Source organism: Oryza brachyantha, chromosome 9 (assembly GCF_000231095.2).
Source record: "Oryza brachyantha chromosome 9, ObraRS2, whole genome shotgun sequence".
In the NCBI taxonomy this organism is placed as follows: domain Eukaryota; kingdom Viridiplantae; phylum Streptophyta; class Magnoliopsida; order Poales; family Poaceae; genus Oryza; species Oryza brachyantha.
The window spans coordinates 7377705-7388330 of NC_023171.2; the positions used below are offsets into that span (position 1 = coordinate 7377705).

The 10626-nt window shown below is 39.0% G+C and overlaps 2 protein-coding genes across 4 annotated transcripts; one reads left to right on the forward strand and one right to left on the reverse strand.

Annotated features, from left to right (window-relative positions):
* Positions 1–860: 860 nt before the first annotated feature.
* Positions 861–3244, forward strand: LOC102703422 (syntaxin-71-like). Of its 2 annotated transcripts, none has more exons than XM_015841391.2 (9): positions 861–1167; positions 1275–1400; positions 1582–1750; positions 2066–2151; positions 2309–2377; positions 2469–2513; positions 2600–2662; positions 2746–2822; positions 2914–3244. In XM_015841391.2, exons 1-9 carry the CDS (start codon positions 1015–1017, stop codon positions 2927–2929), a joined length of 804 nt encoding a protein of 267 aa, XP_015696877.2. In that variant the 5' UTR covers positions 861–1014; the 3' UTR covers positions 2930–3244. The 2 variants fall into 2 exon arrangements, with proteins under 2 accessions (XP_015696877.2, XP_006661155.3); XM_006661092.3 differs by having other exon boundaries at positions 2963–3244.
* A 2-nt stretch (positions 3245–3246) lies between these two features.
* Positions 3247–7022, reverse strand: LOC102703715 (probable protein arginine N-methyltransferase 1). Of its 2 annotated transcripts, XM_015841390.2 has the most exons (9): positions 6721–7022; positions 6017–6027; positions 5682–5837; positions 4787–4850; positions 4544–4686; positions 4315–4402; positions 4069–4184; positions 3825–3975; positions 3391–3733 (listed from the first exon to the last, which is right to left on the reverse strand). In XM_015841390.2, the coding sequence occupies exons 1-9, from the start codon at positions 6947–6949 to the stop codon at positions 3528–3530; spliced, it is 1164 nt and encodes a 387-aa protein (XP_015696876.2). In that variant the 5' UTR covers positions 6950–7022; the 3' UTR covers positions 3391–3527. The 2 variants fall into 2 exon arrangements, with proteins under 2 accessions (XP_040383767.1, XP_015696876.2); XM_040527833.1 differs by having other exon boundaries at positions 3247–3733; positions 3825–4184.
* Positions 7023–10626: the final 3604 nt, after the last annotated feature.

Below are 10626 nucleotides of genomic sequence, written 5' to 3' on the forward strand. Positions count from 1 at the left end.
ACCCATGGGTTGACGACATAATATTTGGCCCATTTGATATGGGCTGGGAAGGATTTGTAACTAACGTACATGGGCCTAGAAGGGTTTGTAGCTGACGTGAAGGCCCGATCTAAATGGCTGGTCTACATAGTGCGGCGACATCGGAAAAAAATACAGAATTTCTTATTTTTATATTGTTTATTAAAAAATTTTAAAAATAGATTTTCATTTGAAAAAATAGCAGGTGAATATATAAAACACCTACTAACTAGGTATGAAATCTGATATACGAGAGTGACGGCCGTTCACTATAGGACGAAGCGGTATAATTTTACGGACCGCCTACTTAACATCCACTGAAAGGGCATTTGATATCCTAACATGGACCACCTGCAATATTATTCAAGAGGCCGAGATGGGGGCTAGAGGCTTTTTTTTCTTTTTTTTTTTTTTGCAAGCGGCCCCAAGCCCCTAGTCCACTCTTAACCTGTTGGATAATTTTACACCGGGGATAAAACGCCCATTTAGTGTACGGCAAAGGAGCTACTTGCAAAATTACTAATCCCCTTGCTAATTTTGCATGTGGCATCCCTATTGGCAATAAAACGCCTAGCTATTGGGCATCAAGAGAGGCACTTGCAAAATTCCGCCACTCTGTTGAACATCTCTTATACGAACGTTCCTCGTCGTCTACCACGTCATATTTCTCGTCCAGCTAGCTACGCATCGGGAGTATATATCAGCAATGTTTTTCAAACGAAAATATATTTTCAAAACATTTTAGTTAAAAAATTCGCAAAATACATGGGCTAATAGTAATCGGGAGCTGACGGTACATCAGCCAGTGAAATCTGAAAAAGAAATAAACAGTGAAAATAAATTACCGCAGGTTTCGCGGGCAATAACTAACTTACCAGTCCGCCGGACATCTTCAACCAACCACCTCATGGTCTTCCTCGCCTCCGGCCGGCGAGCTAAACTGTCCGCCGCGGAGACCGTCCACCGTAGTATCCAGCTAGGAACAAGGCACGCAAGATGAGCATGATCGACGTGCTCATCCGGTTGGACGCCATCTGCAGCAAGTACGACAAGTACGACGCCGACAAGCACCGGGCTGACGCCGCCGGCGGCGACCCCTTCTCCCGCCTCTACGCCGCCGTCGACGCCGAGATCGATGTCGCCATGGAGGTGCCTCCCCCTCCCCCGCATTTGGTTCTGCCTCCCCCTCCCCCGCATTTGGTTCTCTCGCTTGCTTAATTTCGCTTCCGAAACCGAAATGAAATAGTAATTTTCAGAAATCCGAGAGGGCCGCGACGGAGAGGAACCGGGCGGCGGCGGTGGCCCTCAACGCCGACGTGCGGCGCACCAAGGCGAGGCTCATGGAGGAGGCCGTCAAGCTCCGGAAGCTAGCCGCCAAGAAGGTGACCAAACTGATGATCGCATCGCGTCGTACCACTCTCGAATCGATCAATCTCCATTGATCTCTTTCTGATCATTCTTGCCACGATTTTGGAGCAACATCTAAGTGATTGAAACCTCGTCGTGATTAACGCTGATGAAGATCCGGCGAGTCGATGCATGAAGAACATGTTATGTGTGCAGGTGAAAGGGCTCTCGCCGGAGGAGGCGGAGCTGCGGCGTGATCTGGTCTCGGCATTGCCCCATAGGATCCAATCAATCCCTGACGGCGGCGGGGGCGGTGGCGGCGGCGCTGCCGTGGGTCAGAACGGCGGCGGGAACGTCCGGCCGGGGATCAAATTCGATTCTTCAGGTTTCATTTTGTTTTCCTTTTCACATGCACAGCTGATTTTTGTATCTTTGAATGCTTCATATGAAAAGTGAGCAGAAACATCATATTAGTTCCTACGTAATTTGTTTTTCAGAACAAAGTATAAACATAGACGCTTATAACACGCACACTTTAACAACACGAACTTTTGAAGAACAATAATGGGACAAGAATTTATAGAACTTTTGAAGGACAATAATGGGACAAGAATTAGTAGCGTGTTGGAACATATCGATCTCACAATCTTGACTGTTAGAACTAATTTGTGTTTGCCATGTGTGTGTTGATTAAATTTAGCTGAGGATTTGGACGAGGGGTACTTCCAAACCAGTGAAGAATCAGAGGAATTCAGAAGAGAGTACGAAATGCGACGAACAAAACAGGCAAGTTTTTTGCGCCTGTCCATGGAACCGAGTACTGTTCTCTTGATCAAACAAATTTCTGAACTGAACTCACCAAACAAATAAATCATCATGAAAGCATGATTCAGTTAATCCACTTTTACTCGAAAAGCGGTGATCTGAAAAACGTAATGGACAGGATGAAGGGCTGGAGTTCATCTCTGAAGGTTTGGACACACTGAAAAACCTGGCAGAGGACATGAACGAGGTTGTAGTTAATTGATACTGCTTCTGGATAAGCCCTATTATTTTTCTGCTTGACAAAATTACAGCTGAAATTGTGCATGTCAATCCTGCAGGAGCTGGATAGGCAGGTCCCTCTGATGGATGAGATTGACAACAAGGTCAGTTTATAGCATTCACATAGAGCCTCATAGTGTCTTAGTATCTATGGTTTAAGGGTTCACATAAATAAGCATACATTTTCCAGGTTGATAAAGCCAATGTAGACCTCAGAAAAACTAATGTGAGGCTAAAAGAAACAGTCAACCAGGTGGGCTGTTGATTCTGTTGAACTCTAAATAATAGCATTATATGATCTCATCAGTTTTGCTGACAAATCTGTGCTTCATGTAGTTTCGATCGACCAGGAACTTCATAATTGATATTATTTTGATTTGTGTCATTCTTGGCATTGCTGGATACCTCTATGAGTAAGTGTTCATCAGTTCCATTGCTCACTTCGTTTTTGTTCTAGCATGCTTCTTTCAATCTGTTTTTTTTTTTTTGGGGGGTCTGATGCAGCATACTCAATCAATGAACCTCACTGATAACATCAGCATCCCCTGAACAGGAAGACAGAATTATATGCTTCAAAATTCATCTATACATGATGTAAAAGAGTAATCTTTGCCATGGCTCCGAGCAACCACCTCTGTTTATGTTTGTTATAAGAGATTATGTTGATTGATTATGTGATTGTAGCCATATCTGATAAAGTTATTAGCAAATTCTCCAATGAGCTTCATCCAGCATGAAGTATCTTTCGCATATTGTGCTGAAGAAGTTGAGGTAGCTTACAGAAAAGAAAAAAAACATCATGCAGGAGAAGAATCAAAGAAAGTATCATGCCATGAATTGTGTGGTAATGCCATTGATCCCTTTTTAAAAAGGGTTTAGAGACGAATACAACAATTGCCAACATCCTTGCCAAATCATACCACCAGCTAGCAAGACACCATAGTTTTGCAACATAGCAATCTCATATCAGCACACCATTTCTACTTAAGCTTTGGTCCCAAAGAACATAAATAATTAACAATGTTAATACAAGATCAAGGGGACAAGCACAATTTGTCAAACAAGATACTTGGCTAACCAAAATTTAATGGGTTGCATGGCAACTGAGCTTGCATTGGTCACCGCATCTTGTAGTGTTGTGTTCTTGACACTTGGCATCTATGCCCATTTAGCGTGTATTTGAGCTTAATGTCAATGTCTCGAGGATTCTTTTTATTCGGTGTAACCGTCATACTGCCCGTCAGAGTCTCACCCTCACAGATGGTTATTACATCCTCCAGGTAGAGAACAGTTTGCTTCCAGTGAGTGGCTTTTGATCTAGGTCCTGAATAGAGTATAAATTGTACATAAATTTACAACATTACTTAAAAATAGATGGCCATAATTTGTATGGTTAGGTTGAAAAGAGAATGAACCTGTTGAGAAGCCCATCATCTTATGGCATTTGGTGAACGACACGTTGAAGTAAGCAACAAGAGCATGTATATAGTCATTGCGCTCTGCTACCAACTTAAATGGTACAGTAAAGGACGCATCTCCAGGTGTCATCTTGGAAATATCCATTGTCTGAAATATACATGGGAAGATGGGAAGAAGATTTAATCTAAAATGTGAACAAAGAAATGCTAAGAAAATAGTTATGTTTGAATGCTTCGGTACCTTAAGTAGCTGGCAGTTTGTGACAATCTGATTTGCGTCCACAGTATCGACAAGTGGCTCCATCATTGCCTGTTTCTTGATACAGCGCATATCAAAGCCATACACATTATTCCAAACTGCAAGGTATAAAACAATGCAATCAGAAAGAACTTTAATATTTTTTGATAATACATAAAGCACAGAACATCTAGTGCAAAAAGGATTCAACAATATAGTCATTTGCACTTTTCATCATGCACTACATACATTCAATTTTGTCTTCTTTGTATTCTGCATCTTCGATTGCAGTAAGATGTAAAGAAGCTTTGTCTGGTAGGACGACACCACCATCAGCCTGCATGGCATTAACATAACATATAAGTTACAAACATCCAAATTTTTAATATTCTCCATAGAACAAACAAAACAATTTTAGATCTTGTAGCCCACAAAAAACTGTCAAATGAACATTTTAACTGAAAAAATAAACACTTACAAGCCATTTATCGCGTGCGTATAGAACAGTGTTCAACATATTCTCAAACAAGAGGAAATAGCCCATCCATTCAGAGATTATTACATCTACTTTTGGGACAGGAAGCTCAATTTCTTCCACTTTCCCTTTTATTACCGTTATGACTGCAAAGAGGAAAAGATGTTAACAACTGATCATAGTTAAAATAGGCATGATAACAAATCTTAATCATAGGCTATAATAAGTTAAATGGTAGGAAATTACCATCAGAATATCCATTTGCTTTCACAATTTCCTTTGCCATATCAGCCATCTGGGAACACTCAATCTGTAAATGGAACAAGACGTATACTTAGATTAAGTTAAATACAGAGTTCGATAAGCCCATAGTAAAACCCAAAACATCACAGGAACTACACCGGAAACTAACAAGCAATGCTCCAAAAAGCGGTATTTAAGAGCCTGCCTCAGCACGCTTCAGCACTGAGCGTGGCGCTTATGGGGGGTTAGGTGGTAGCTAGGCGGCAGAAGCACGTGAGCGGATTGGTGGGACCACAGGAGATGAATGAAATCATATGCACGCAAACAGCTTGGCGGGGCCACAGGAGACAATCATATTCACGCAAACAGCTTGTCATGAAATGCTCTATTGCTCTCATAATCAGCGTTTCAATTCATAATTAATCAATTACAGAAACTGGCTATATGCGCCTAGGAAACGCCAAAGCTCTAGGGGAAGGGTCACCGCCAAGTTAGCGCCTAGGGTTTGTTGTAACCTTGCTAAAATGTCCTGGTACTCAGCATACTTCCAAAAAGAATACCCATGTTAACAAAGAATATAATATATTCCAACAAATAAGTCTGTTTCAGATTGCGAAAAATTGATTAATGTCTGGTACCATATTAATAAAATTGCCTCTTTTATATTGTTCCAAATTATATGGGTATAATTCTGACAAAATTCTACTTTATTCCATATAATAAATATCTACAGGCAAACTACAGCATGATGAATTAGGCTATACAGTTGCAGCCAAATAGTGAAGCAATAAATGGTTAACAGTCTTAGATTGAAAGAACAAGAATATATTCATAAAAATAGCTTATTTAGTACAACCAAATTATCATAACATTCAAACAGAAACAATAGAAAACTAACCGCATAAACATGCTTAGCCCCTGCTTTTGCACAGAAAAGTGAGAGGATTCCGGTCCCAGCACCAACATCAAGGACTACTTTGTCCTTGAAAAGAAAGCTATTCTGGGTGATAACATTTTGATATGATTTTGTCCGAACAACATCTTTTAGCATTTCCTGCAATTGGCACAAAAAAAGAATTGGCATCTCCACAACACTTGGTTTGTGCATCTAGACATGTAAACCCTCTTCCTAAAATTAACATGTACAAAAACTAAGCAGAAGATTCGGATTGAAACTGATTTCTTGTGAACTGGGTGCCATTAAGGAGTTTGGTTTCTTCCATATTCACTTACTTCATGAATACCTGCAAGAGAAGTAACACTTCGTAAACTTATTGTAAATAACAGAGCAGGTGCATTAGAAAATGCACAAGGTAATAAATGCAATGAACAAATAGTGGCAGAGGCAAAAACTGGAGAACATAGTAAACAATATCACCAAAACGCCAACTCTGTGCAAGGAAAATATCAAGACAAACAAATCAAAAGCTAAAATTTTTCAGCAGTGCAACAACGTATGGTCAATTCCAGTTCTGAAAAATCAACATCAAAACCAACCAAACACCAATATTTCATAGAACCACCATTGCTTGCCGAACCCAAAAAAATAGTGACATTTTTTACCACCCATCCAGCTATTAAACGGTGAAGATACTTTCAGCAAGAACAATGAGGCTGCACTTAACGCACGAAACATCAATCAACCACAACATCACTACCAACAACAACAGAAATACAAGGTCCAGATAAACAATAACTAGGCTCTAGTTTAGTCCGCGCAATGCAGTAACCTCGCACCAAATATCAAACCTTTTCTCGACACCTAAAACAGGATTAACAAAAAAAAATCCTACAACACTCCATTGCTCCATAAATTCCATTAAATCAGCCCAAAATCAAATTCTTTTCCACCAAGGGCTAACATTACCAGCACCCAAAATCTCAGCAACACGATAGTAGCATCGCCTAGCCTATTCAACCGGACCGAGCGCGCGTACCGAAGTGGGAGTAGGAGTCGAAGTAGTAGTCGGCGCTGGTCTTGTCGTTGCCGATCACCTCCTCCCCTCCTTCCCCTTCCCCCTCCGCCCCGGCGGCGGCGGCGGAGTTCTCCTCCACCTCCATCCCCACCTCCTCCTCCTCCTCGTCGGGGTCCTCGAACCTCAGCCTCGACGCCGTCGCCTCCGCCAGGCCGCCGCCGTTCGCTTCACGGCCCTTGCGCTGATCCATCGCTGGGGAGTCGACGGGCTGGGGTTGCCGCACGGTACGCTGGCGCGCCGCAAAGCAGGGGAGGGGAGGGGAGGGGAGGGGAGAAGCTAGGGTTTTGGAGGAGGGGGACGGGGTGGAGGTTTTATACTAACCGTGGCATAAATATCAGTCCGGTTAAGAACAACAACACTATTGTGTTTACAACTTCAGAACTTTATTAGACTTTTGCATATGTTTTTTCGTTTATGTTTTATGCTTATATATATATATATTAAAATTTAAATTTTAAATTTAATTTTTAATGTTTATTTTAGGGTTTTTATGGTATATTATTTTTCATCATTTGATTTTAGATAGCTTAAAACACGTATATAAATGGTTTTATTCATAAATTACTTTTTATGTATAGTAAGTCGTTTCACTTATGTTTAATATAAGTGAAAAGAACAGGGTTAAACTACCATAAGATCATTTTAGTCCGAATGGAAAATAAGAAATTGGTTTAAAATTTTTATTTAAAATAAATTGTTTTAGTTTAGATTAGCTCTAGTAAATGGGTGGTTTTAAATTTCTCATTTTTGAAATTATTGATTAATGCTTTTCGCAATCAAGTAAATGTTCAGAGATTCTTACATTCATATCATTAAAAAAATCAAGCTCTTTTTAATGGTAGGATAGAAAAAACACATAAACAAAAAAAACCTAGGAATTGAATTGAACTTTTCTCAACCCTAAAGAAACTGAGAACTCAGGAAAGAATAGTAGCTCTTTGATTCTACCACAGGAAAAGGAAGCCAAAAGAAAATTTCCAAAAGATTCAACCTCTCTCTTATTTTTCTATAAGATTGACCATAGGAAATTCTATGGAAATTTTCATATCTTCTTCTTATGAATCAAAGTGTCTATAGGAAAAAAAACCAAAGAAATTTGAATCCTCCAAAATTTATTTGGCATTCCTTCGATTCAAAGGGGCCTACAAATTGCAAAACATGGATTTGGACTCTTGATGTGTCCTTATGTTTTCTTTCTGAATAATTTTGTTTATTAGAATTTTCTAATATAAGATTTAGGAAAATAAAATGTATTATGTGTTAATCTTATCATTTATTTAAAACCTAAGGGACCTAAAGGTTGGCGGGTAGTCATGTGTACTATGCAGTCTTGTGACCGTGGCATGCACAGGTTGGTTCGATTAGTTGAGTGGGTGCAATGCGTCTCATGGCATCTACAACCAGTACTTAGGAGTAACGGCCAGTAGGTACTAAACAGTACATAAATTTAATATTTTGATCCATTTAGAAAATATATTTAGATAATAGATCGTATTCAAAAACTAATTACATAAATAAACCGGCAGTTCCTATAACATCTCAGCACTGTAAATATTGGTATTGAGCTCATCAGCACGTCAAAAAAGTCTGCCAGATCATCCAAGCTCAGCGCTGCTAGCTAGTAAAGCTACATATCTAATGGTTTTGAAATCTATATGTAGCTTTGCGGTGATGGCGCAGTGGTGGACTGCATTGTCCTCTTTGTTTTCTATTTTCTGGTTTTTTTCTCTCTCTAGAGAGACTACTTACTTTCCTAATATTTTTAAAATGGCATGTTTTATTTAGTTTGTTTCATTTTGAATATAAAAATATATGAAAAGAAGTTTACTGTATGGTGTTTTCAAATTCTTATGTTATTTTCATATGAAAGAAACGTTGTACATGCCCTTTTCAATTTCTCATCAAGGAAATTAATTTATACATATTATTGTAATATTATAAATTTGAGTTCTCAAATTGCCATACAATATAAAGTATATGTCATCTTTTCATATGAAAGAAGCATGTTATACACCCGTTATAAACCTTTTATCAAGAAAAATAATTATAGTTCAAGTTATCATATGTGTCACATGCTAATATATATTTCTTTTCAGATTGTTTTAAATTCAAAATAAAGCACTTCAATTTTTAAAAAGTAGTTTTATTCTCAGTTCTCAAATTCAGAATAAAAAAAATTAAAAATATATCATCTTATTTTTCGAAACAATATCAAAAGAGAAAAGCAAGATAGAGAAACAAATAACAAATAACACTGGGAATGGGGAAATGGTGGTTTGAACCCATGACCCTTAACTTAATAAGTTGGAAGGTCTCAACCCATATTATTTTTTTCCTCTTGTTCTCCTTCTTAACCTTCTCCTCCGCAAATAAAACATCAAACCAAATTATCACCGATAGAAGACAGCCTCCATTTAGTGAGCTATCTTTTCTCTCCCTTCTAGAGCTCCTTCCATCATCCACCCATCAAGCTCTTCCCACAAGGCCTAAATGCGAGAGGATGACCTCCCTTCGGCATGTCCCTTTGGCAAGCTCCCTCCATCCTAATTCTAGCAATAAGTGTGCTCTCTCCTCTCATATCCCATCTAACTTTTGCACCTCTGGCGACTAGTGGCGGCGCCACCGCCACTTGGTCGTGCCACCCCCATCCCAACCACCTCCCTTTGTCTCATCTTACCTAAACGACCAATATTTTCCACTGCTACCAACCCTACCCAAAGCCCTCTCCTGACTTCATGGCACGTCATCGCCTCATCGCTAGCTCGTGTCTAACGGCCACCCCCAGTCTGTTGCATCACTAGTTATCAATGTAAGCCTAGTAACCTCCCCTCGTCCTCCCACTTCCTTCCCAAACCCTAATTTACATACCTAGACCGTGACGCTATTGAAGATTGTTCACCCTGTCCATCACGCACACAAGCGTTCCTAAATTAGGATTTCAGCTTGTATCACTACCCACGCATAAACGAGCTGATAGGACTATAGCCTACCACAACACGACACACTTACCCCGTATTTTTCAACACTCAGTTCAGTTTTTTCATGGATTTCCTATTTCCTCATTCTCTTTTTCCTATTTCCTTTTTATTTTTTTTAAATTTTCACGGGATAAAATGGCCCGCCGTGCCACCTCTGGTCGATGGGCCACACATCAGGCTTATTTTCTTTATGGAAAATTTTAAATTCACCATATATTAGCATTACGGAATTTTATAACATTTTTGTGTTCCCAGATAGAGTTCGATACATTAGGCATTATTAAATTTGTTAGTGCCTTTTAAGAGTGAAAACTTTGAAAATTATTAAACTTTGGTAGGGTAACAATATGTATGGTTTACTATAAATTTGATAACCTGAAAATATGTGACCTCATTGTTTCGCAAAATTAAGCATAAGAAAAAAAGACTTATTAACAATTAAAAAATAATTTATCTAAAAATAATTATTCAAAATAAACTATGATAAAATAGCCCAAAATCTACTTTAAATTTAAGCTCAAAATTTTACTTATAAACATGAGCATAAAAGAGATTGCTCAAGTGATTGAGGACCTATTTGAAGAGTTTAAGATTACAAAAGAAACCACTGATGAGAAGACAACTTCTACCTTATACTGTTTGAAAAAACTTGTGCCTACACCTGCTGCACTGCCCCAAACGGGGCATTTGATTTTTTTTCCCCTCTACGTTGTCATGTTTACATATTTTCCATTTTCTATGACATATCAATTAATGACATATGGGGTCCAAACAAGGAATAATTAACATTTTGTCACTCTTACATTTAGTTATAATAGATTTATCACTTGACCTACATGCCATACATACATAAAGGTCCACGTGTTATATACAGCGAGTGACAATCCAT

Bases quoted from the DNA above. Each gene is read 5' to 3' on its own strand.
- LOC102703422 (XM_006661092.3), top strand. From the start codon at position 1,015: ATGAGCATGATCGACGTGCTCATCCGGTTGGACGCCATCTGCAGCAAG. The intron at 1,168-1,274 runs GTGCCTCCCCCT...AGTAATTTTCAG, and splicing joins AGATCGATGTCGCCATGGAG to AAATCCGAGAGGGCCGCGAC. The intron at 1,751-2,065 runs GTTTCATTTTGT...GATTAAATTTAG, and splicing joins GATCAAATTCGATTCTTCAG to CTGAGGATTTGGACGAGGGG.
- LOC102703715 (XM_040527833.1), bottom strand. From the start codon at position 6,949: ATGGATCAGCGCAAGGGCCGTGAAGCGAACGGCGGCGGCCTGGCGGAG. The intron at 4,851-5,681 runs GTTAGTTTTCTA...TTCCATTTACAG, and splicing joins GGGCTAAGCATGTTTATGCG to ATTGAGTGTTCCCAGATGGC. The intron at 3,734-3,824 runs GTTCATTCTCTT...TACTCTATTCAG, and splicing joins GATGATGGGCTTCTCAACAG to GACCTAGATCAAAAGCCACT.